This window comes from Panthera onca, chromosome B4, assembly GCF_046562875.1.
Source record: "Panthera onca isolate mPanOnc1 chromosome B4, mPanOnc1 haplotype 2, whole genome shotgun sequence".
NCBI lineage: Eukaryota > Metazoa > Chordata > Mammalia > Carnivora > Felidae > Panthera > Panthera onca.
The window spans coordinates 122,256,826-122,284,517 of NC_138345.1; the positions used below are offsets into that span (position 1 = coordinate 122,256,826).

Genomic DNA, 27,692 nt, shown 5'->3' on the forward strand with positions numbered 1-27,692 from the left:
GTCAAAGGAGAGCCGCAGAAACTCTGAGGGAGTCACAGAGTAACGGTGAGCTGCACGTGGGAAAATAATAAACTGGTATTGCTAGGAGTTTCTTAAAATAAGTACGAGACTCCTGAGCCTTTTAGACATTTAGGTAACTTTCCAAATAGTTCATGGGAGGTTTAAGAAAAGGCAAATAGAATGAAATGCTTTCATATAACAAGAGGGAAATTACTGATCTTTCCACTTTGTGCTTCCACAAATACTGCTATGAGTTTGATATTCAGTAAAGAGTTAGAAAAATTTATTGAAATAAAAACCCAATGCTGAGAGACCACATTCTGATGGAACCACACAATATTGGGAGTGTATTGAATGCTACTTGTAGATGTGTCCTACATGATAGAAAATCTTTTCCCAGACCATTTGTGTCATGGATTATAACTCACTGTTGGGTTACAGTGAGTGGGGTCAGTTACTTAAACCTGCTTTATTGTTAATGCATATATTGTACAATTCATACATCTTTTACATAGTTTGTACAAGTTCTTTGAAACATTTATTGTTAAATATAATCTGTAAATTCTATAAGATATCTCCATCCTGGTATATGATTAGTTTTATTTTTCTGGGTAAATTTTTTTGTTTATTTATTGCAGTGATTTAATTAATAAAAATGCTACATAACAATAGAATTCTTAAGGAATGACACATTACACCAACATTGTCCAAAAGAACTAATTAATCAAACATGATTCATTTTAATGTAATTACTAAAGAAAGATATATCATTTTATTATGACGCTCTAGCCATACATTTTTCCAAATATGGTTACTTAACAGTAAATGTAAGATAACGATTCAGTTAGTTACAGTTTTAGAAGTCATTAGGATTGATATCCTCTGCCATAAGTGAATAATGATTTCAAATGCAATCAGAATTAATTTAATAAAAAAATGCCTTTGAACTAAGACAGATATAATGAATGACCAATCATTATTTTCTTGTTCCAAAGTAGCAGGGAAAAATTCAGTGTCTGTAAGTGTCTTTATCACACCTGGTTTGTAGGTGTGAAAAAACAAACAAACGTATGAATCAAAGCACATGATATAATCCCAGTCCTCATAGTTCATTAACTCTCTTAGTAACAAGAGATCTGACATGGTACTTGGGGCCTTTATGTAAACTGAATACAAGCTGCATGGTGTTTGAAAGTTTTTAATATTTGAATAGACATTTTAATGATACACAGACACAGATAAGAGATGTGAGTAGACAGTTTGAGGTTGCAGACTCCCTCCTGCAGTGTGTTTAGCAGCAGGTACAAGATAAATATCCAAACAAAATCAGATTAAGAGATTCACAGAAGTGACTTTGCACTGGGTAGGTAAAGGGGGCCAGTGGGTGGCTTGGAAGGGATTTTGAGTTTTGTTTTTATTTTTCCTACTTTTACATCAGTGTAGTTTGGGTAAAAAAAAATGAATATAATGTTTACTTTTAGGCTACAGTAGGCCTGGGCAATTAAAAGAAAGGGCAGATTCTAAGTCTTATGAAAGGTCATTTTGAAGGTGACAGGTGATTCAGCAAGGACTAAGTAGGAGAAACTATCTCCATCTTAAATCACATTTCAATTGGGCAGTAACATTTGGACTTTGTGTTCTCCATTTTCAAATGAAAAAAATTTTTTTTCCCTTCAAAGACCTTATCAATGACAGCTGAAGAATGGGGAGAAAGAAGGACCATGTTTAAGATCAATGTGTAACCATAAATTAAGAGGGAACATAAGGAGTATTTATTTTTAAAGAGGTCCCTTTAATTCCAGGGTTTCAGCCTGGTCACCCCTTTATAAAATTTTGAGGCAGATACTAAATGAATGACTGGGAGGAATAGAAACAGTTTCAAAAACTCCCTGGGCCTCTGTCTTATCTATGAGAGGTTTCCCCAAAAAAGTATTGTTCCAGATAGGACTTGGTTATTTCAGTTGGTATCTTTATCCTGTACCATATGCACTTAAAGCTTCAGACAGTCTTCTCATATCCTTTTTTTTAAATAGAAATCACACACACAAAAATACCTATGTATCAGTTTCTAATACCTAATAGGAAAGTCTTTTAGAATATTAAAATAGCAATAAGCAAATATGTACTATAAGATTAAACACTAGCATTGAAAACAAACAAACCAAAAACAAAGAATCAACTAAATTTTCTTCTTGTTTTTGCCCCCTCATATTCTGAACTTCATGATCATTGCAGGCAAGGGGCATAAAGAATTCTTGTATTAAAAAATCAGATTTATCTTTTGAAAATATTGTTGGGAAAGCACAGGTGATTTGAGTGGGAATGTTCTTTCTTATGAAAAGAGCCAAACAGGATCTGTCTCTAATAAATTAGTATACTCTTTTAAGATTAAAAATAGCAAAAACATTTTAAATAGTCTGATTATAGTTTCAACAAGTCAAACATACACTTCTATCTAGCCTATAGTTTTAAAGAGTCTATGTGGGTTTAACTTATCATCCCTCATTCCAATACAAAAAAAGAAAAGAAGAACCAAGTCATTTTTGAACATTAAGATATTCATAAAGACTGTATAAAGTAAAAAACAAAACAAAACAAAAAAACCCAAAACAAAAAAATCTTCACAGATTGTTAGCCATCTCTTTCAACGATTTCTCATAAATTCTTCTCTTTCCTTATCAGTAGATAACCCCCATCTCATAAGGAAATACTTTCCAACACTTCCCAATGAGATCAGTGATTGCTTTTTATGAGAGCTACTGCTCTTTGAGATGTTTAGATGAAGGGAGAATATCTTCTATAAACCAGTAAATGCCAAAGAATGACTTAAGGGGGATATGGCAGAAGCTATTTTTAGCAGATTTAATCTATGCCTTTTTTCTCTTTGTTTTTATTTTCTCCACTTGCTGAATATCCGTTTTTAGAGCAGAGAGCACAAAAATCAATAAGTAACTTTATCATCTTTTGTTCTGCCAGTTGCCTGTAAGGTCCTCCCCGCCCTCCATTTATACTCTATGCTCTTGATTAAGGTATTTAGATTGGATAATATATTGCTAATTTTTCTGAGTTTGAGAGCCGGCAGAATAATGGAGGCTTCTAACTTCAGAAAAATGCCATCTTCTGCCTCCACACCCCCAAACTCACAATTTGGTGAACAGTACGCTACTTGTGAGTGATAAAAAGTTGAAAGGTGGTGGTGACTAGACCTAACGCTATTTTATTAAGCCATCTATCTATAGAATTGTTGTTTTCATACTTTAAAAAAATATGTCTATGCTTTCTTTTTTTTCTTTTTTTTCTCTTTTTTTTTTTTTTTTTTTTAGTCAAGTACTTTCTTAAAGAAACAATAGCACCACATTGGCATAGCTGGCCAAACAATAAATGGGAAAGCAAAATGTGCTACATCTTCCATTCAAGCAGTCTCCCAAGTGCATAAACTAGTAACAGAAACCCTGGAGCCACAGTGCATGAGATGGTTTCATCTACATAAACATTGACATTCCAAGGAGGGGATGGATTCTCAAGGGAGGCCAGGCTTTTTTTTTTTTTTTTTTTCAATAAGATTTTCCAAGGAAGTGATTTCTTCTGAGTATTCCATTGGACCCTTAGGATGAGCGTGTGTGTGTGTGTGTGTGTGTGTGTGTGTGTATACATACATGCACATGCATGTGTGTATGGAGGAGTGGGTATTGCAAATTTTTCTCTATCTCTAGAAGAGTAGATTCTGATGTAAAGATACATTAACTTTTTCAGTGGAGCCTCCTCATCTTAAAGTCTTCAAAAGATACTGTTCTATTATTTGGGGAATTGGGAACAGAGATTTGATGTAGGTAATTCAGTATTGTCAGTTAAACTAGAACTAAGTCTGTTATTACCAATATTGACAGCTTTTTCATAAACATTTTGAAATTGCCTCATTTGAGAAATCAAAAGCAAAGCTTATAAAAGTTTTGACTTGTGAAATTTCAGGTGCTCCTTTCTATCAATCCTGTGTCATTCTGCTGTAGAGTATGGCATCAACTGACTTTTGAAGTTTTACATTGATTTGTCTTCTAGTTTTATTTCATTTTAAAATAAGATAGTTGAGTTAGTATAATTAGTTAATTTTTAATTCATTGATTTATGGTATAAAGGAGAGGATTATATGTTGGAAAAATTAAGAAAGATAATATGACTTTGCACATTTAAGCTTTCCTCACTGGGGTATTTTTGGCTGTGAATAGAATTATTAAGTGAATCAAATAAGTCATAGACACTCTTAGAATTACCATATTCAACTGTGTCTGGAAACTCATAGGTCTGCAGAGGATTACAGGTAAAGTTTTGCTGGGAAACAGTAATTTTAGAAGGTATACATAAAGAACACGAAATAAAAACCAGAAGTGCCATTTTGGGAAGAGGGGTCAAGCACCTAATTCCATCGAACACATCTGTCTGGAAAATAGATGAAGGGCAAAAATGAGTTACAGTTTCTTTTACATTTGTCTGTAGTGATCAGAACATTGCTCAGCATGACAGAGGTGCTCAATTCAAATAATGCTGAGGGTCTGAGGGTTTAAACACTTTTTGGCTGAGCAGACGTACCTTCTCTATAGGCCTTCTTTTGGGTATGTCTGAAGATCCAGGAAGTCAGACTTTTTCTGGTCTCTCAACCCTGAGGTGAACCAGTGGGATGAAAACTAAAGCTGTTATTTTTGTTTTCTATGTACACTTTCTAAGAATAAAAAGGATACAATTTGCATGAAGTAATCAAGCCTGGTTGCTTTTCACCAAAAAGTTTGAAGGCAGATAAAAAGATCTAAATGATGGATGATTCATTGTTCTAATAAGAAAATCTTGATAAGTAGATGGGAAACATTTTCTAGGCCACCATGGGCCTGTCCTCTCTGTTGGATTTTCTTGATATCAATTTTCAGTTGAATGGATAAGATGCACCCACAGCGGGTCAGGGGTCACTTCTGTAAGCAGACGTGAAGGAAAATTTCTAGTTTTGAAGGAAAATTTTGCCTCTCAACTAGCAACTCTAGTCAAGTATATTTTAACATAAATTAAAAAAAAAAATATATATATATATATATATAAGTAAATACAGCTAAGGAGAAGCACAAATTTATTAAAGTAATTTTGTGATTTTTAAAAATTAGATATTATTTAAATATTTGAAATCTTAAATATTTGAAACCATTTTTTTAGATTGCCCAAAGAGAAAGAATAACTATATTGTTCAAAATGAATAAAGTTATCATTTATAATATCGCAAAAAGTATTACCACATTACTAGTAACTGCCCGGAAGAGTCAGATGGAGTAGTTGCTGTTTCACTGGTGGAAATCTTTTTTTTTTTTTTCTTTTCCTTTCTCTCTTTTCATTTTGTATTCATAAATCCAAACGCAGAATTCAGATCAAATGTAAGTCAGACATTTCTAAGTTATTTTGAAAAGTGTTTTAAAGGAGATGGAGCTGTTAGCTTTTAACAACTAGATAGTTGGATAGTTCATTGGATAGCTTCATTGACAAGAATTAGCATGTCAGGAGCATTTGGCTAATCAATTTTCTAGCTATATTGCAGATGGGCTGTTTATAGAATTCCTGGCATCCCAGCAACTCAAGGGCTCTGACCGTGTGCCCTCATAGCAACCCAGGAGAAAATCTGGAGCGTTATCTTTTTAATCCTCATACCACCCCTGTGAGGTAGGTAGATGGCATATTGCCCCCATTTTGTAGATGAGGAAACTGAGGCACAGAGAGGTGAAGTGACTTGCCCAAAGTCACACAGCGGTGAGTCCAAGACAGAGTGGGCAGATGTTTGTTTCTTCTGTGAGAAATAGAAACCAGGACGTTAAATTCCTAGCCTTCTGCTTTTTCCACTCCTCTCTAGACTCACCAATCAAATTTGCATCAGCGGACTTTGTGTCTTAAGTTTCTCTTGGAAGGCATAATTGCAGGAATTTTGCCTTCTTTCCCAAATGGATGGATTTTTAGTACCCTTCCCCTTTGTGTCATTTTTGGCTCCAGGCTTCTTTTGTTTTGCTTTCACCTTTTACCGTTTTGGCCAGACTCTTTCATATAACAAACTACAAAATAGCACCATTGTACTAAAAAACAGAGTTTTACATACTGTTTGTGATATATCTTGTATTCTTGATATGCTAAATTTACATAGTGCTCTATATGGAAAAAATAAAAAGAGAGAAATTACTAATCAGGTTGCACACTAACTCATCATTTGAAAGAAGTGTTGAGAGTTTGAGACTTTCTATGCTTAAAACATATGCCTAAAAATGATTGGCCTCAAAACTGCAACTACTTGCATTTTTTTAGCAGGATGTGGAAAAATAAAGCTTTGTGTCTAAAATAAATGCATCCAACTTATATTTGGTACAAATGCCACAGATGGAATCTTTTGGGTTAAAATCTTTTGGGTGTGCTACTGGACTGCTTGTTACTGCTCTTGAGGAGGCCAAATTTGGCAAATATAAAGATGATGAGGTGGGAGAGGGGGTGAAGATAGACAAACAAGATTATCAGACACTGTAAAACAAACGGCCTGTGTTGCGTAGAAAGAAGTGCAAATAAAAAAAATATTAATAAACCACTTAGACAAGGCTGCTGAATGAATGGCTCCAGCAGCCAAGACTCAGAGACAAATTTAGTGCGACTGGATCTATACGACGCCCATGCATTTGTGGCTCTTGAGAGGCAGGGACTAAGAAATATATATATATATTTCTTTTTTTCTCTATAGAACATTATTGTTAAAGGATCAACAGCAATCTACCAACTCCAGGACCATTTTTGCAAGGTGCAAAGCTTTTAACAATCACTCTTAAAGACAATGTTGGAATGTTTACTTGCGTATTTCATTGGGGGGAAATGCCCATCTTTTGAAATGTCATCAAACTTATTTTTTGGTAGGTCTTCTGGTGTTTATCAGGTAACTCATACAGAGCAAAGGATCCTGCCGGTGGCATGTCATTCTTCACAATTCAGGACGGTCTTCCTACATTCTGTAGTTCTTGTTTCCTGCACTCCCTCTACTTGCGTTCTTCAAATGTACTTCCTAAAAATAAAGGAGAAAAAGTGACATTAACTTGAAGTTTTATGTACCCTACCCATCTATTTGTAACATGGGGTTTCAACCTTTCCTATTTTATGCCTCATCAGTCAATCTCATAGAGAGCTTGGGTCTGTTTTTTTTTCCTAAGAAAGAAGTGGATAGGCCTTTAGTTTTTACTTTAGTCGAACCTCACTCAGGCTACTTTTATGTGCCCTTGGTGTCATGAGGACCACAAATTGCTTTATAAACACACAGAAATATGTTTCTATTCAACTGCTGCCATCACAGATTCGTTGACAGGTAGGAGATTCTGAAAAATTGAGAATTCTGGCCTGTGGCATCTTTCCCCGGTGAAAGAAAAATAAAAAAAAAAAAATTTAAAAAGGAACACATTCTGGGGTCATCCTCTATTGTTTTATTGCATTTTGTTCTATTTTAATTATTGTAAAAAGGAGACATTTCTTTTTCATTTTTATTTTTTTCTTCTTTGGACAGAGGGAAAGTTTTAGAAGTAGAAGATTGGGAGGTTTTATAATTGATTTAGAATCTATCAAATCACAGACATACTGAGCTGGGTTCAAATCTTGGCTCTTCCATGTTTAGTTATGTGTGAACTTGTGCAAATGGCAGTCTTTTGTGTCTCAATTTCATCTATAAACTGGCATAATAATAGTTCCTACCTGTCGGATTAAGAATTAAAGAATTAGGGGGGTGGGAGGGAGGGGAGGGTGGGTGATGGGCATTGAGGAGGGCACCTGTTGGGATGAGCACTGGGTATTGTATGGAAACCAATTTGACAATAAATTTCATATTAAAAAAAGAATTAAAGAATTAGTATTAGTATATAAGTAGACTTATAATAGTTCTGGCACATGGTAAGCACCATGTAAGTATTAGCTATCATTATTATTATTATTATTATTATTATTATTATTTACTCATTATTACTATTTTTTCATCTTCATTGGAAAGTCACCTTCCTGGACTAAAAACCCTGGTTCCTTGCTTTGGTGCTACCATTCACTTATTAGCAAACAATGCTGTTATCCAAGGAATATTGAGTTTTGCTTAAAATAGATGCCCTAGAGAGACATGTTTGTCTGTTCACTGTTATATCCGTATGTCCAAAACATGCTTGGAATATTGCAGTTGCTCAATAAATAGCTAGAGAATTAATTAAATGGATGACCATAATGGACCCTGTAATAATGTGAAGAACGAAGTCATTATGCTTTTCCTATGGTTATTATTTTATCAATGAATATATTTAAATAGGGAAGTTTATTTAGACAAATAAGATGTGAATTAAATCCAGGAAGAAATGGCATTTGCATGCATAAACATAAGGTGCTTCTCCTCGTGGTTTCACCTCTAGCCAGGAGGACCTTAGAGGAGAACATAATGAATAGTTATTGGTACAAAGTGAGGTCAAGAATCCGCGGTATCCCTTTTCCCCAGAACATGCTTTCATCATGACCCAAAACAAGAGTGCTTATTATGATGTCTGGAATCTCCAAATTCTTCCTCCTGGCTAAGGTAACAACCGCTCAATCCAATCATTCTTAGGAACTTAGAGGTCATTGTAAGGACCTTGGAGATTGCTCAGACCTGAGACCTGCAGAGTGTGAGAAGCTGGAACAAAATTAACTACAGTCTCTGGAAATAATATCTATTGGCTAAGGCCCATAGAGATTGGTAATTTTTTTTAAACATATTTTCCAGCTCTACCTGGAACATTAGAGTTATCACCAAGTCCTTCAAAAAAACTATTTAGCACTTTGTAAATTGGAGGTCAGTATCCTGTACTGACTGAATAGAAGGAAGATGGCGTCATTGTATAAATATGTTTATTAAAATAACTAGCTCAGTGGCCATCGAGAAAAGCTTGTGGGAGGAAGTTTGGCATTTGTACAGGATAGCTTGAAATGCCATCTGTTTAAAATCCTGGCACTTTCCCCCAAATATCATACAACTTTACCAAGTCCATTTAATGTTCATATGTTGCTGTACAAAACATCTACTGTTAAGCTACCAGTAAGTTTGTATTTCTAATCTTACATGTTATTCTGCTTGCTTAGGAATTCTCCCGACAAATGGAAGAAAGACAAATGGGGCTACAGAGGAGGATCACTACTGTCCCAAACTCCTTGAAACATTTCCGTTCAATACTCAGTGGACCCTGCTGATGGTAGGTGGCTCCCAAAACGGCGATTATTAAGGATACCACTTCTCTACCAAACGGCTAGCCAAGTAACAGGTCTAGAAATATACTAATTTGAGTTTGCCTTTTTTCTGTTTAACAGGCATACCAGCTTGGAAAAGAAGGTTTTTAAGAATCTGGATAATGCCCACATAGGAAAATGCTCAAGAATGAAATAGTAACAAATTAAAAGAAAGCTAAAGGAGGTGCTTAATCTCCAATCTTTCTCTCAAACCAAATTAATCCCAGGTTTACAGAATAAAAAAATTCAGGTATCTTCTATATTTCCCTCTTCAGATTCATGAAGGCCACAGCAAAAAGGATTGAGTTTAGATTGGTCAATCATATAGATCTTATCCTTTTCCCCAACAGAGAGATTCTTTTTCTTTTCTCTCAAAGTGGAGGTGTAAAGTGTCAGTCTGAGCACAGAGATACTCTGGCCTATTTCTTCTGGGTCTGTTTCGGCATTGCAGCAAAACCATGAGCAGAAACTCACTTGAGTAGAGCAGACATTGCTCCAAGTAGCATGGTTCCCATGCACAAACGCGTAAGGTGGAGGCCATTCAAAACCAGCTGGGATGTTGTCTGGTTTGCATTTGGCTCTCTTCCCAGGTTCTCACATGTGACTTCTTTGTTGCAGACAATGATGGTGACAAAACAAAAGCACTCAGGGATTTGGTCTCAGTCGCATCTGTTGCTTTGCTCATTGTCTTAATTTAATTATGCCGGCCACCCTTGACAATGGGCAGCAAGTGGAGGCATGTTAGAAGCAGCCGGAGCTGGCACCCACTTTCAATGCACTTCTTGAGGGTTATGAAACTGTCCCACATTCAGCCAAGCAAAAACTTTTCACTTCAACAGCTTGTCCAAGACAAACAAACCAGCTGAAACTGTTTCTAGTATGCAACTAGACAGATTTTTGAAAGGAAAACAGTAGTGAGTAAATACTGTTTCCTATTGACACCAGGGAAGGTAAGATTATTTAAAAAAAAAAAAAAAAAGTTGGTCCTCTAGCTCACTCAGGTTGGTTGAGGAAATTTATCACTCTGAAGGAAACCAACTCATCAGGGAATATGTTTCAAGGTCCTAATAGGCAATATACATTATAACACATTATGTACCACGCACAGATATTTAGGAAGCAGAAAAATGCCCTGAAATGTTGCATGACATTCACATTCTCCCATTGTCTTTTGGCTCTTATCCTAGCTCCTAACTTTATAAAGGAAAACAATCCACAAACTTTTTGATGAAAAAGATCACTGAGAGCTAATAGCAATGGCAGTAACAGTAACCTTGATTAATATTTGCAGACACATTATACTTTACACAGTGATCTCTAGTAAGGTGATATTATTTGCTTCAGTCCATTTATAATCTGAGGCTGGCTAACATTTGGTGACTTGCTTGAGGTCACATAAGAACAAATTGATAGACCTAGGACTAATAATAAAACAATTTATTATTTAAATAAGATAATTTTATCACTTAGGGGCTGGGCACTATATTATGTATGTTAATTGCATATATTTTTCTTAATTCTTCTAGTTCTCTTGGGGATGGACACTATGTCTTGCCCATTTTACCTTGAAGGAATCTGAATCTTAGAAAACTTGCCTAATTTTTTATAAGGAAGATGTGACCATGGTTGGGATTTGTACCAGTTCCCTCTGATTCTGGAGCTCATCAGTTAGCCACTCTACCATATTGCTTCCCCAGAAGATAAAACAATATTGGGTGTTTCAAAATCCAAATCTCTTTCCAATGACAATAACTGACAATGTTATGAGCTGCCCATGATCCCAGATGGTGGTAGATTCTTGTTTAAAGGGTAAGGCAAGACTCTAAACTCAGGAGTAGGGTGCCCTCCCTGACCACAAGTGTGAGTTGGGCCCCATGTCTATTATTATTGATAGAAATCTAGTAGCACAATATTCAATTAGTAAGAGTGAACCCTGTGGATATTATAAGCCCTTTTTTTGCTGCCTATCTTTATGAGATTTTGCCTGAGAAACAGTATCTAAAAGAAGGATGATAATAGTCTCTTTAAATTTCAGAAAGGAAGTAGTGATGTTTTCAATAGACTGTTTCCATCTCAACTACTCCAAACAAGTAAGTATTGTATGACATAAAGTCTAAGAAAAGCCTGGTGCCCTATAAAAAAATGCTGGGAAGTTATTGTCCAGCATGGAATATCAGCAGCTATTGTATAGCATAAAGTCATAATTCAGCATTGACCTTCTGTTAAAAAGGGCAAAATGAGGAAAAAAGATCATATAATTGGAAAGATCACCCACATATCAGCTTTTTACCTGTTGAAAAAAACATGTTATAGCTATTTTGCTGGTTTGGCCTGGAGACACATGAAATTGTGGAGAGTGGTTTAAATATTTCAGTATCAACTTTGATATCTCTTTACTTCAGGGAATCACAAGTTCAAATTCCATGAGAGTTGGGTCAGCCTTTCATCTCTGGGAGCCAAGAGAGTAAGTGTCATGCAATCTACTCAGCGCTTTGGGGTGTGACTTTTAAAACCAAAGGACAAAGGTGCACATTCTGAGAGGCTGGTAGGATGGTTGCCTCTTTAGCAAAGTGAAAGGTATATAGACTGGACACAATGTCAGTCTGTTCAGACTCTTATTTTTTTTGGAAGTTACCTCACCCTACTTTTTCTGTGGTTATGATGGTAATGGCCATTTTTCCAATATTACCCTTTCCTCTAGCCATGGGGAATGGCCCAGAGCTGGCACCTCACCCAATGCCAAGACTGAGTTTGGTGGGGATAGAAGGTTACCCATTCCTGAGAAACACGAGATTCCTTTGTTGGCAAACTTTCGGTTCAAGGACTCCCTAGTGACTTTTCTGAACTTTTCCTTAGCCTGTATGGCAGTATAGGACACTTTCACCCAATGTTCTCTCTCCCTCCCCTTCTCCTTCACTTGGGGTCAGACTTGCATTGTGTTCTGAGGGCTTGCCCAGGCTTCCTCGTTCCTCCCCTATTTCCTTTCACACTGGTATTTTTCCTAATGAAATCCTACTCTTTTAGCCTAGTCTCATCTTGGTTTCCCCAAAGACCTAGGCTCACATACCTGGTATAGATCCCATCTCCCCACGTAGGAATTAAGGGACCTTTGACAATCACTATATTGCTCTCTCCTTCTCAGTTTCCTCTTCTGTAAAACGAAAGAGTGGGGTAAGGGCACCCACCTCATAATGTTGTTATGAGTGCATGTGTTTACCCTTACACATTTACCTGGCATAGTTGTGTGCGAGAAAGCCTACTATTTCAAGGGCCCTTGATTTTGATCTATTCTGTGAACTCATTTATTAGCAACATCAGTCTGCTCAGGCTTCTTTGCTATCAGGGTTTACTCTGCCTCTATCTTTGTTGGAGTATTGATGTGCTACAGAGTAATGTATGTGTTTGTTTCCCCACTGAAAAGTAAGCTCCTTGAGCACAAGTAGCGTGTCTCCTTCATCTCCCTACCCTCCCCATAGACATGGTGCTTTGAGCAAACATAGCAAACCAGGAAATTCTTGCTAAATTGTTTAAATTTTTCTGAAGAAGTAGTGCAATGGAGTTCAGGCCAATAGCAACCCTTGCATGGCGTCCTACTTTTACTGTCCTCTTCACAGGGACAAACAGCACAGAGCCCCTCCTGTCTTGCAACTCACAATTAGTAGGTTGTGGCACAAGAAATATCAATGGAAAAATGCAGAAAAGAGAGGGTGGTACATGGTTAACACAATGGAGTCCATTTTGAGTATACATTCTGGTCTGGCCACTTGTTAGAGCAAGACTTTGGCGAGACTTTTAGCCTTACTCAGCCCAGGTTTTTACATCTATACAATGGGGGATAATTTTAGTATTTACCCTACAGGCTAATGGTGAAGATTAACTGAAATAATTCACTATAAACCTTACCACAGGGCTTGTGCTTAATAAATACCAGGTGTTCTCACTGCCCACCCCCCATTTTTATAGTTATTGTTGTCAAAAAGCATCCCATGGCAGGGTGCTGTCCTTTCCCTGGCTGGAGAAAGGGAATCTACTTATTGGGTGCTCAGAGCTCCCTTGAGTGCTGGGATAGCAGATGTATACCTCTTTTTTTTTAGTGACTGGTGCATCCCTAGGAATCCCCGGGATTTAGGGAATTTATATTTGTCCCATAATTATTCACAGATTATCCTGATTTAGCAACTTTCTTACTCTTCAAAAGATACCACCTGACTCCATTTAAATATTTCTGTCTGTGATGTAAGAAATCACTACCAAAATTGTTTAAAAGCCTGGGAAAGAAAGAAAAGGCAAAAAAAGGCACCGAAGGGTATTTTCCCTCATTGGCAAGAGGTATTTACGTTGCCTTTAATAGTCTTGAAGGATGTTGTAAAACACTTCAGGGTTCAGTCTGCTTAGACTGTTGATTTTATGGGCAGCTTGTTTAGTTAGCTGTTTGTGTTTGTGTTACATTTTTAAATTAAAAAAAAAAAAAGATTAAGCACACTATCTTTCCCAGAAGGAGTTGATTTTGGAATTGCTGAAAGGTTCAAATGTTGTGGTATTTTAAAAAGTGAAACACCAGATTCTAGCAATTTCACTGATATGTGCTAAAGATTCAGCACATTTTTACCTAAAAACTGGATTTGATTATTTTTTTCTCTCAAGCCTCCAAAATGCCATTGTTTCATCTGACATACAACTTATGCAGGGGTACTTACAGTGGTGTATGCAGTGATTTATCTTACAATGTTCTAAGGCCCAGGGTTGTACCTTTCAGTGTCATTTCAACACCATAGTGAAGAGTTCACAGAATCGGTAGGAAAGGGTGTTGTCCTCCTCTACTCATTCTTTGTGTGTGTGACACATCTGGGCAGAACACTCAAATGTTGTGTTCTAAATTTTCCTCCTCACTGAGTTGAGAGAAATTTTGGAAGTTTGGAAGGCTTGTCTGAACTTTTAGGATGAACAAAATAACACTATGACAAGTTAAAGTGATTTGCATCTGTTTGAGGTTGATGGGAGCCTTTCAGCATATAAAAGTAAACACACATGGTGCCAGACGGAGCTTTTCCAGGACAAAAACATGGCACAAGAACAATTCATGAGTGTATAGTTTTTAGAAATCAGAATTGCTTCATTGTGCCATCATCACTTTTACCTCCATCCTAATATTCGTTTGAAGAAGGAAGCATGTCATTATTTACACAAGGACAAGCCAGAGCATCCACTAGTGGCCTAAGTCAACTAATACTGACAAAGTAACAGTATGATGCTATATATTTACTGATTCATTTATACTTTTCTTATTTTCTAGTCCTGCAATGCCTCATGAAACTACTCAAGCATGCCACACTCACACCATGACATGAATATTGCATACCCTCCAAGTCTACAACAGTCCAACTGATTAGAAATTCTTGTTCAACCCTCAACCTGCCATGGTCTTGAACCTAATCATTTGAAATTTTTGTTTTGCCATAACTGTGATCTATGGCTAAGAAAAGAGCACATCATATTTTCACAGATGGCAGAGATGGCTGGTCTTTGATTGCTTGACCTCCTGGAGCTGGCCAGACAGAGAGCCCCATGCAAGCATTTATATATTTTACACAGAATTATATTAAAACTTTTGACATATGAATCCCATCTTGGAAGCCTGGGCCTCTTGGTCAGTTTGGGTTTGATGGAAAATCTCTTGGTCCCTCATTGGGAACTTAGGTATTATTTTACCAGACAGAGGAGTTGCCATCATGTGCAGCCTTTCATAGGTCTTACTCTTAACATCCTACCTTCTTACAGAAATTCTGATCCTACCAGTTAGAGGAGCCAAGGAGGATGGTAGAAACGATTGCCACCTTCTTTCCAGACTGACAGTGACACATGCCTACTCAAATAAATGTATGTTCCTTTATTTGATCCAATGGGAACAAATGTGTATGCCCAAGTGAATTGAGGAGGTTAGACTTTTATGGTTACAGAAGGGGAACATGGTAGAAAAGGCAGTTAATAGTTTTTGCCAATACCCCCAATCTCTAATAGAAATAGGGGAAGAGAATGCTGGAACGAAGACAGGCTGGATGCAATGACTTTTGTGCTAAGTCAAGAATTAGGCCTGAAAATTTCTATAGTTGCAAATTGGTTCTGTATGAAAGTTTCTGTTTTCTGATTTATAGAGTCACTCTCTTTCTCTATAGATCAGATTGGAAGTAGTTGAAATCCTTCGACCCTTAGGTACAACAGAAAGAAAACCAACTTCTTTCTGCCCCCTCAGTAATGTTTCCTTTATTTCCTGAATAATATTTAACTTAGTACTAAACCTGGGCCTTTGAGAAGACAAAGGGATAATGTGATTTCTCCTGAACGATGATTAGTTTTCCATAAGAATGTGCCTTCAGTGAAAGAAAAGCAAGGAAACTGCATTTATCTATACTTTTGGAAAGTGATTCACCCTAAATTCCTAGTGATTGAAACAATACTAGAACACAAAACTATACAAACACACACACGCACGCACGCACGCACGCACGCACGCACATGGAGAAGGTAGAGAAAAGAATCCCTTTCTTCTCAAAGCTATTTTCTGTAGTTAATTACAGATTGTAAATTACCAGCAAGGGCATTTAAAATTAAAATTAGTTGGTTGTACCAATAAGCATTCTTATTTCTATCAAACTTCTATCAAACTTCCACTTTTTCAAAAGAGTTAGTTTCCTGACCAAAGGTCTTAAAACTGTAACCACATTAGTTAATAAAATAAAGCTAGGAATTTTCCAAAATGTTTTCTAGCTTTTGTTACTTATCTAGCAGTAGCCCATCAGATCTGTAATTGAGCTTCTAGTATATGGTGAGAACTTTCCTGGCTGCTCTCAAGAAGGATCAGATATGGACTCACAGGCCCATTGTCCCACATCGCACATAATTTCCCTGCTGTTCTCAATTTCTATTTCTCTCTTTTTGAGTTTAAATATAAGTCTGTCTTTCTAAGCAATCTCTTTTGGTTGGTGGATACAAGTGAGGTAGCACTAAAGGCATAACAGAGCCCCATTAAAGATGAACCCCAATGTCAGGGAAAGGTGCTCAAATTTCAGTTAATACCCTGAGGATGGAGAAGCTGATTTTGACCTGGAAGTTTGGTAGCCATTGAGGAACATTTGCTAACCTCACCCGCTCCTTTAAAAATGGATTTGTCTTGCTTATTAGGTCAGTAAATACTGTCACTGATTTTCAAAGAAATCTGGTAGCTGGGCCTTCATTCATTTTGATGAGCATACAACCTGAGGAATTCTTCACTGAAAGAAAAGCCAAGAAACTCTGTTTACCTATAATTTTGGAAAATGATTTACCCCAAATTCCTAACCTCATAAAAGGGCATTCTGCTGCTGCTTCACCTAAAACAGTTTATCTTCTTATTGCTACCAAAGGCTTCCACTTTAACTTCAAACTATCAACTTTGCCCTTGGATTAAAAGTCAACTCCATGTTACCTAGTAAATAGTGCAAAAGCCCTATTCCTTTCACATAGACAAGTAAAAAGAATAGACTTCATCTTTCCCCATGGATGTTAATATACTTAAGAAACTGCAAAATGTATTACTTAAGAAAACATTATTTCTTGGTGGTGGTTGGTGGGAGGGAGGTGGTCAAGGGGTGACGGGAGGGAGAAGGGTCTCTTTGAGGACTCTTTTTTTTTTTTTTTTTGCTTCTTTTTCCACCCTTACATCCTAACAGCACGCACATTCGAAACTGTATGAGCTTTTGTTTGTTTTCAAGAGATGTTTGAAAGAAGATCAAATGCCTGTGAAAGGCACTGGATCGGCAGCCCTAGAAACTGAAATGTCCCGGAAGCTGTGTGAGCCCGGAAATATCCCACATTTCTATTTACTTTGGCAATTTTACTTAAAACTAGTAAGAGCTGGAGTTCATGCTACAATTAAATTTTCCTCAGGCACCATGAAATGAAAACACATATTACATTTGATTTTAACTGGTTGAGAAAAATGGTGGTTTTTTGAAAGTTCATTCTGTGACCTTGAAGTAAAAGTTAGCAGTTCCTCACATGGGAGAGCTGAGCTTCCATTTAAGTTGGAATTATTCATAGCACTGGTGTTCTCTGGGTTGGAAGGGCTCTTAGATCACTGAGTTCCCTTCTATCATCTGCTTGAAACCCTACAATTCAGAAGTGCTGAAAATTCACCAGAAAGTGCTGGCAAAGTTGGCCTCGAAGGTTTTGGTGATACAAGACTCACTTCCACATGAAGAGATCTGTTTCTTTTTCAGATGGCTCGAATTTTCAGAACTAGGTAAAATAATATTAACTAAAACTCTAATAGTGATTACTATGTGCCAGGTACCATTTTAAGCAATATAAAAGTTTGTGCACACACATTCACATACATAATCTCGATAAATTCTCACAACTGTAGGAGACAGATTCAATCAGCACCATCATTTGACAGATGAGTAAAATAAGGCACAGGTAAATGACATGATTTGCCCAAAGCCACACCACCAGTAAGTGAGAATCAGGATTTGAACCCAGGCAGTGTTCTTAGCCAGGTATTCTTAACTACTATGTTTTATTGCCTCTTCAGTCCTTATAACTCTCCTTCATGCCTAGTACAGAGGATGGCACATTGTAGGTGCTCAATAAAAATATTTTTCAACAAATTTATTTCAGGATCATGATTCCTTATATCTTCCCATTTGTTTTACACACAGTCAATTTGCCCTAAGAGAAACAGTAGAATTTTAAATGATGATCAATACTCTGCCTACTTCAAGAAAGCAGCAAGGAGAGAGATAGGTACATAACATTCACTATAAAGTACTACTCAGACAGTTGCCACCTTTAGCAGTAGGTCCATGAATGATTTCAATTTAAGCTATAGAGGGAAGTTCTAAACAGGCAAGACTTGGGTCAGTGCAACTCCTTTGCTCTCCTTTTTTTTACTGTGTCCTTGCCCTGCTATCCTATGCCAGGACAAGAGGAGTCATTTCATCTCAGCAATGCTACTCATTTTTATGGTCTTTCTCTTCCAGTATTAAGCTGCATATAACAATTATTTGTCTGTCTATTTCATCCATCCATCCATCTAGCATTATATGCCATGTATCACTAGGTGCTTAGTATTGATACTAGAAAGGAGGAGATGGAAAGACTATAATAGATGCTTCCTGTTTACCTCGTTCATGTTATTCAGAAATCATATGTTAGGAATTCAAGATGACTGCTTTAGAGTTGATAAAACCCATTCTAAGAAGAAGTGTATTATAAGCCATAGTGTGAGAGTTAAGCATTCTTTAACTAGAAAGTTCTATTCCTTTTTTTTCTTTTAAAGTCTTTGCCTTACTTCTTTTGAATGAAGTTTATCATAGAGGATAATTAATAGCTTATCCAAAGCCTTGAGTCATAATTGACATTTACTCAGTCAACAGTGAAATAGGGAAGAGAAAATCTCTAAGGAACATTTCCATAGGACACAAATCATTAATTCTTCTGAGGAACTTGAAGAGCCATCTGTGTTTGCAGGCTACTCTCAGGTGGTAGTCACAGTAAATATTGGCTTATGCCTGAGACTGATTCCAAAGCATGGATGTCTTAGCAGAAGAACTCAGCATCTCCTGAATAAGGTGGCTGGCTAGATGGGCTTAGGCACCAGCCTAGCTTTTGTCATTTCAGATCAGCCAGCCTTTTGTAACTACAGCAGAAGTGGCTTGGCTCCCATTTGGGGCTTTGACATGCTTCTGACTGGACATTTTCCTCCTGGGCTAAGTCTTGGGCATGGCCTTATATGTTTTGTTATGTTATGTTATGTTATGTTATGTTATGTTATGTTATATTTATTATATAATCCTGGGTTTTCACTGGACCATAGAGGAAGAATGATCCTGAAGTAGAAATACAGCAGGGACATGAAGGACCAGGCAGAAAGTTTCCTTTATACCATGACATCTTCAAAGTAGGTTACTTGGATGAAATGCTTCACTTCTTGGTTTAGTCATCTTCTTACCCAAAGTCTCATTATTTGCTTGACTGACCACTTTTCTCTTATACCCTCTCTCAGCATTTATAATTCACAATTTGGATGATCTGGAGACTTTTTGCTTTATATCTATTAAGACTCTAACCCTACTAATTAAATCAGAGACGCTGAAGGAGAAGATTTACAAGACCTAAATTCTGTGATTCTACTTAGCTCTTTTTACCCTCAGGGAAATCCAACCCCTTGCTCTCATTCATGTTCTTCCTTCGGGTGGAAAAATATTGAATTAATGGAAGATTTCATCTGCCTATTTATGCCCCATATTTTCCTTTTGGAATTCTTTCTTAGTCCATGTTGATTATGTGCTCTTCTCTGCTGGCCAGAAGGAGGGCAGCTTAGAACTCAAGTACGTCTTTACCCTTTTGTGGATCTCTGTATCCTTGTCTTTAAAATGAAAGGATTGAACCAACGAACTTCAGCTCTAAAGTAACACGGTCCTAGGGTTTCCATGGAACAGAAACTCATAGGATTTCATATATGAAAACCTAGATTTGTGCGTGTGTTTGTGTGTGTATGTGCGTGTGTGTGACAGAGACAGATAGACATACACACAGGTTTATAGGAGATAGAATCAGAAGGCAGTGATCAGACATTAGGAATCTGTTCTGGGCTGAATTGTGTCTCTCCTCAGCCATTCATATGTTAAAGTCCTGACTCCCAGTACCTAGAGTCCTGACTCCCAATACCAAAACTGTTTCCTATTTGGAGATACGGTATTTACAGAGGTAATTTAGTTAAAATGAGGTCAACACCTTCACCTGGACTTTCAGCTTCCAGAAATGTGTGAAAATATCTGTTGCTTAAGCCACCCAGTCTGTGGCGATTGTTATGGCAGCCCAAGCAGACCAATACATCTTTTGTATCTGATTCCAAAGTGCAAAAAAAGAAAAGGTTCAATGACTCCTCTTGCAGGTTACCCCACAGGCCTCATAGGCCTTTAAGCAAATACTGGATGCCCTTTGGCCTCAACCTGGACTTGACTAAGAAATGCAGCCTCCAATGACACTGCAGGAAAGAAAATCTGGGAACTTCTATGACACAATTCAGTCTTGCTGAGAATTTTGGGCTAATATTTAACTCTGGACATATATTGACATGGGCAATTCTTCTATAATAGCTTCACACAAGATTTTAAAATACATGTAAAAGCCTCGAATTTTGTCTTAATTCTTTAACTCTCACTTGTTTTTGGGGGGAGGGGAATGTAGTGTCTTATTTGCCTTTTTTATAATTTTTGTTCTTTTTTCATTCTTGCCACTGTCTTTCTTTGGACTTCCTTGAGCATTACGTTTTTCTTTTCCATTGTCTCCATGTTTGTTATCCACATTCTACAACAGGTTACTTCTCTTCCTTCCATCACATTCATTATCTAGCTCCACCAGGCCTACTGTTCTTCATTCCTCTATAGCACTTCCCACTTTTCTTTATCGCTGTCTGCTTCTCTCTCATCGTCCTTGCCTCTGTCTGCTTAGTCCTTCTCTCCTCCATTTTCCTTTTTTGCCTCTGTGTTCAGTTTCTAGCTCCAGTCTCCCTTCTCTGCTCTTTCTTCTTTCCTTTCATCTGCTGACTTGCTTCCGTCCCCACCTTCTGCTCCCCTCCTGGGTGTTTCTTTGGCCCACCTTTCCTTCTCCTCTGAGACTTCGTTTTCTTGGTGGTAGATGGGGGATGATACTGTAAACATCACAAAAATAATTGCATTGAGAACAGGTGGTTCCCTTGGTGTCCCAGAAGACAGAGCCTTTGAGTCAGCCCAGAATGCCCGGGATCCATGTGGTACAGGAGACAGCATTGGTGCTGGAGGGATGTCTAGGCCTCAGTCACAAGAACCAAGCTTCTAGAACTTTGGGACTGATCTCTAATCCCCACCCCCTCCCCAACTAGAAATTGAGAGGAACTGAGCCACCTAGGAAGAGAAAGATTTAACCTGTCTTTGTCCCCGCAAGCACACTTCTCAGCCACATTCTCCTGAGTTACTTCTGTGGTGCTTCCTCCCTGACTCACCCATTGGCTACTGTGTTCTCTCTGCACCAGACTGTGCCCAGTCCCTTTCCATCATTCAAGCTGGCTCCCTGGGGTCACATCTCTGCTAAGCTCCCTGGTCCTCCTCCAGGCTCAGCTGCAGTGTAGGACCAGGAAGCAGTAAATGTGTCATTGTGAACTTCTTGGTTTCTCTTCTTATGCTTTCTGCACAATGCTAGTTTGGCCTCCAAAGAGTAAAACCACAGTTTTTTTTGTTTGGGTTTTCGGTTTTTGGTTTTTTAAATAGTGCCCCCAAGGAGACCCTAATGAGAGCTTTTCTTTCCTTACTCACCCATCCTCACTTTATTTTTTTCTCCTTCACCTACCACCTGCTCTTTAGTTCTCATTCTTTCTACTTAGTTACTAGAATTTAATCACTTCGACTCATTTCTTCACCCATTCAACAAAATTTATCAAGTGGCTAATGTGTATTAGATGATTTATGTTGCTTTGGATGGCATAAATAGTACCTCTGAGGTTTGTTTGAAGTCTAGTTCATAGAAAAAGACATCTACAGATTTTGATCATTAGAAATTTCTAGGTGTTCTGAGAACCAAACAGAAATTTCTGTTTTTAATATATTTTTCTTTAATCAGGTTTGCCATTGAATGTGAGTTTCAAATACTTCCCATTTTAGCACATTTTTTTTCTTTGCACCTTTGCAGAATACCAGGACTTGAAAAGTTATGTGCTTTGGTATTAATTTTAATTATGACAGATGCTAACACTTGTCCAACAGTTACTTTGTGCAGAATGTGAAAAGAATTGCATGTGTATTTATTAATTCTTAAAACGACCTGGTGCAGTAGGTATTGTATCAGTTTTACCGATGAAACTAATGCTTGGATAGGTTATGTTACTTGGCCACGGGCTCTCAGCTGGTGACTGGTGAAGCTAGGACTTCAGTTTTATCTGATACCAAAGCTCACATTCAGTGACTGTTCTCCATTGTCTTCCAGTATCAGACTGTCCAGAGCGGTGAAAAGGAGACTTTGCAATATGGAGTGACCAAAGGGATGGACATCTGAGGTGAGAATGGTGGTTTTTGGACATGGAAGCCAGGAGACTATGGGACATAGTTTCTGTTTGGTCTACCCACAGGCATAAGATACCTCAGTCTCTTGAGGATGTTGGATCCCTCCCCACCAGCTGGCTTACCTTCTGAGCCTTGGGCATGTCAGTGTGGCGCTGAGCACGGACTGAGCGGGCAGACTTGGCAGGCTTGAGGGGTGCACAGTACATCTCTAGCCGCCTCAGATCACAGCTCCGGAAGCAGCACTCATCCACGATGCCTGTCTGAGGTGCCCTCCGACTGCTGGAGCCATACCCCGTGGGCTTGTCTGTACAAATCAAACAGAGGGGCCTGGCTTTAGAGGGGAATCAGCTATCTTCACAGTTCCACGCAGCCCCTAGAGCCTCTCCTCTCCCCACACCTGGTCAACCTACACACCTCAACCTCTTCCTGAAGCTTCCCCAACAATTCCTGATCCCACAGATTCTTCTGGATCACAGTGTGTCTCTAGACTCTGCATTACACTCCTTAGCACTAACTCATGCACCATGCAGTTTATTTTTGTTAATTCTCAAGTTCTCAGAAGCCTGTAGTCAAGGATCTTATTTATGCCCAAACCCAGTCTTTCCTTATATATTCCCTTAGTTTGGAGGCTGCTAGGAATATTAATTAAAGGAAGATCATGTTTCAAGTTTTCTTCATCTTTTTAGCAAATTTGCATAGTTTTTATGCACAGGATGGCTCAAGTGTTTACTCTTTTGCTTAACTGCTTCCATTGTAACATCAAATTGAGTTTCAAAGGGCTCCTCATTTTACTGACGTTGCTTAAGGTCATTCATGGAGTAAGGGATGGAGCCAGGGCTCAAACTCAGATCTATTCCCTGCAAAGTTCAAGTTCCTCAGACAGCCCAGGAGATCTGTTGAGTAGCTATGGACAAGACACTTAAGCCTCCTGGGGCCCAGTTTACCCACTTGTAAAGTAGGTTTAATACATTCCTTATAAGGTTCTATAAGGATTACATGAAAAAATGCACTAAAGGTGCTTAGAACACCCCCTGACATATAGCAGGTCCTAAATAAATATTGGTTCACCTTCTCTGAGTATCCTTTTCTAGGATCTTATATGGTCTCTGAAGAAACAGCTTTTGTATTAACTGCATCCAGAAGCCTTGGAACTTGGAATTGGTAGCAATATTAATGTCATAGGGCTTCCTCTCCTTTCACCCTAGAGAGACCAGAGCAATCAATTCTGTTTTCTTATAGAATAACTACTACACTGAGACAGAATGAACTAAGTGTCCATCTTTCATGTGATTCTAATTGCCCAGAGGGCATATGATGAATCAAATTTCTTTTGATATTTACAAATCAATTAGACCTCTTTACTTGGCAAGTAGGTTTTGGTTTAGTTTTATTTTGTTTTGTTTTGATTTGGACACACTTTTCCTGGCTCTACAACTAAAAGAGAGGGCAAAACAAGCTTACAGGAACTTAAAATGTACCTGAATTCTTTGTAAACTGTTTGTCACAGTAGAACTTCTGTTAAATCAAATATTGCTTATATACCAATAGATAAAACAGACAAAAGTGAAACTGCTCTGGCTTGGGCAAAGGCAGGGGGACAGGATCTTGGCTTTCTCTCCTCCCAAGGGAGGTAGGGGGCCTGGGTCTTCTGCACTGATATCCAGGCTTCATGGAAGAAAATTTGTGAACCACTGATCCAGAAGAATCCAACTCATCAATCTGGCATTTATTTGATCTTTATTCCTGACAGAGAAGATAATGTTATATTTTAAATAAAAAGTCTTAGGTTTGTATCATAATGACACCATTCTTCAGAATGGAGTTTTGAAAGTCAAAATCCTCATGTATATTTTGAACTCCCTCGTTAGGGAAGATCAGACCCATGGTAATGGCCTGCTACCAAACTAGTCTGGCTGCCTTGCTGCTTGAAGGGCCAACCATTCATGGCATCCTCTACAAACCCAAATGTTTTCCTGATGTTTGGCACAGGAGCCTGGGGATGCTTCCTCCCTGTAAGGCAGGTTTATTGTCATACTTAGGGCAGCTGGGGGGTAGTAACTCAGTGAGGGTTCATTTGTGGTCTCTTTGGGTGGGGTCTGCTTTCTTGCTTAGGGGCAAACCCTGTGGGCGCCTCATGGTTGAGAGGTTTGGGAGGGACCAGTCAGCTGGCCCCACATGAGGCCTCAGCAGTGCTTTCACTTGCCATTGGAGGATCTACCAGTGCAGAAGACTTGTTCTTCTCGCCAGCCGGGCCCTGGCAAGCTGAGACTCGACCAGTCCCTTGGGCAACGTAGACAATATTTTTTGGTTTTTTTTGTTTTGTTTTGTTTTTATAATATTTTCCTGGGACTATAAATTAGAGGAAAGACACAAATGAGCTTACATGGTTCTTTGTAATCCACAAAGGACTTCTACATACTTCTTGCTAAGTGGTTATTTCAAGAGATTGAAGGGGTCAGCCAGTTGAGAGTAGCTGATACACTTTGGTTTTTCTCTTAGGGTGAAGGAGAAAGTGACTCAGCCTACCTTGAGGTATCCCTGTTGTCCATCACGGGTAATGATTGCTCTTTGTCAAAAGTATACATTTCTTAATGAGACATAATTGGGATTCGTTTGTTGTGTCGTATAGTATAGTAATCTGATGCTTGGAGGTAGGGTGGTAAGGGTGATTCCAAAAACCTTCAAACTTGGCTAATTCAGAAACAACTGATTTCAAAATTCATCCCTGTGGGTTGAATATGGAGAGGGATAGGCTTTGCAATGCCTGGACCTCTTTAGCATTTCCATTTCATGCATCTCTAATATAATGTTCCATCTAGAGGAAGACACCAACCTTAATCTTGGGAAGGCAGAAAACACTGTATGTATTGCATACTCCCTTCTTGGAGATTCCAATAGCCATGAAACTCACCACAGGTCTATTTCCTCTTATGAAATAGAAAGTAATCATCAACATAGCAAAAATAATAACACATACTGGGCATGTGCTTTGTCACCTCTCTTAGCTGATCTCAGAGTTTGACATGGCTCAGTTCTATAAAATAGCTGTGCTTCTAGGTCAATGAATTTAGGAACAGAAATTTAGGACTTTTCTGTAATGCTCCATAAAGAAAATTGACCTTATGTCCATATTTGTTTGGCTTTTTTTTTTTAAATGTTGTTGAAATGGTGGTATAAAAACTTGGATTTTTACCATAAATGTAACTACTGGTTGTCTTTAGCTACCATAATTCTAGAGAGATGATTTTCTTTGACTATTCATAATATTACAATGGACTAACTATACTTCATTTGGAATATATGAATATAATAAGTGTTTAGTTATGACCTTTTGAAGTTTAATTCATCCTTTGAAGTATGCTATAGGCTTGATTTCTGGTTCTATATCAAGATATGTAACAAAAAAAATCATTTCTCACTAATTGAGAGGCCATAGTTGAGGGTCAAAGTTTTGTCCTTTATCTTTCAAATACCTCATATTACTTCTTTTTCTTTTTTAATTGAAGTATCATTGACATACACTATTATATTAGTTCCAGGTATACAACATAGTGATTCAACATTATACATTATGAAATGATCATCATGATAAATCTAGCTATCATCTGTCACCATACAAAGTTTTACAATATTATTAACTATTACCTCTGTTGCACATTGCATCCCCGTTTCTCATTTGTTTTATAACTGGAAGTTTGTACCTTTTAATCCCCTTCCCTTATGTTGCCCATCCCTCACCCTCTCCCCTCTGGCAACTACCAGATTGTTTTCTGTATCTGTGAGTCAGTTTCTATTTTGATTTGTTTGTTCATTTGTTTTTTTAGATTCCACATATAAGTGAAATCGTATGTTATCTGTCTTTCTCAATCTAACTTGTTTCACTTAGTGTGATACTTCCAGGTCCATTCGTGTTGTTACAAAGGGCAAAATTCCAGTTTTTTTATGGTTGAGTCATATTCCATTGTATATACTATATACTACATCTTGTGTATTCATTCCTCTATTGATGGACACTTAGGTTGCTTCCATATCTTGCCCATTGTAAATAATGTTGCAGTGAACATAGAGGGGCATAAATCTTTTCAAATTAGCATTTCATTCTTTTAAGATAAATACCCAGAAGTGGAATTGCTGGATTATATGAAAATTAAATTTTTAATTTTTTAAGAAACCTCCATACAGTTTTCCATAGTGGCTGTACCATTTTGCATTCCCACTACAAGTATACTCATATTGCTTTTTTTCTAACACCAAAGTAAAAGGGTGCCTGGGTGGCTCAGTCGGTTGAGTGTCCAACTCTTGACTTTGGCTCATGTCATGATCCCAGGGTCTTGGGCTTGGATCCCAAGCCCCGTGTTGGGTTCCACGCTGAGCATGCAGCCTGGTTAAGATTCTCTCTCTCTCTCCCCCTCTGCCCCTTGCCCCCATTTGTGCTCTTTTTCTAAAAAACAAACAAAACAAAAAATAATGATATTTGTTGGTATGGTTAAAACTAGAAATCTGAAACTATGTGGTTTACTAGAAAGGCAGTAAAATAATTTGCTCCAGTATAAATTTTGAGAAAAATAGGGATTTTTAAATGACATCTAAATTACAGCTATTGTTGTTATGATTAATTTTTAAATGAGATGGAATGAATTGTTCTATCCTTACCTTTAAAAACTCATTAGTAGGGTGCTTGGGTGGCTCAGTTGGTTAAGCATCCTACTCTTGATTTTGGCTGAGGCCATGATCCCATGGTTTCATGAGTTTGTGCTCTAGCTCAGGCTCTGTGCTGACCCTGCAGAGCCTGTTTGGGATTCTCTCTCTTTCTCTCTGCCCCTTCAAGCTCATGCTCTGTCTCTCTCAAAATAAATAAACTTTAAAAAAATAAAAGCTCCTCGTTAGTAACTATGTAATTCTACTCCAGTGGGCAGAGTCAAAATTGGTAGGTGAATAGGAAACGATATTGCCTTAGTATAAGAAAAAAAACTAACAATTTGTGTTCAAAAGTATTAAAAATGGGACAAACTTCTTTTAAAGGTAATGACCTTCCCATTTCTAGAAACAGTTAAGTAAAGGCTGTCTGAACACCTACCAGAGATCCTAGGAGCATACTCCTGTATTGTACACAACATATGATTGCCATGGTCCTATTTCAAAGATTCTCTAACAAGTAAAGAAATGTAGGAGAAAACCCTTCTAGGCAAAATATTCAATATGGTTGGAAGCTACTTACATTATCTTCAAAAAAGAGGTTCAAATATTTTTTAACTTAGAAAGCAAAAATATTTTTTCTATTTATCACTTAAGTTCCCCAAGAGTCTTAAAATATTTTTCTCCCTTGAAACTGCCACA

At 37.8% G+C, this 27,692-nt stretch overlaps 1 protein-coding gene across 5 annotated transcripts in view; it reads right to left on the bottom strand.

Moving 5' to 3' along the window:
* Positions 1 to 261: 261 nt before the first annotated feature.
* The window catches only part of IGF1 (insulin like growth factor 1), a 77,842-nt gene continuing 50,411 nt past the window's right edge, over positions 262 to 27,692 (bottom strand). For 2 of the 5 annotated variants that reach the window (XM_060656589.3, XM_060656590.3), the window contains exons 3-4: positions 22,478 to 22,659; positions 451 to 7,060 (exon numbers count right to left, since the gene is read on the bottom strand). In XM_060656589.3, coding sequence (XP_060512572.1) covers positions 7,001 to 7,060; positions 22,478 to 22,659 — 242 coding nt within the window. In that variant the 3' untranslated portion in view covers positions 451 to 7,000. Of the gene's footprint in view, positions 7,061 to 18,659; positions 20,972 to 22,477; positions 22,660 to 27,692 lie in introns of those variants that run through there. The other 3 variants (XM_060656586.3, XM_060656587.3, XM_060656588.3) reach the window with 2 other exon arrangements.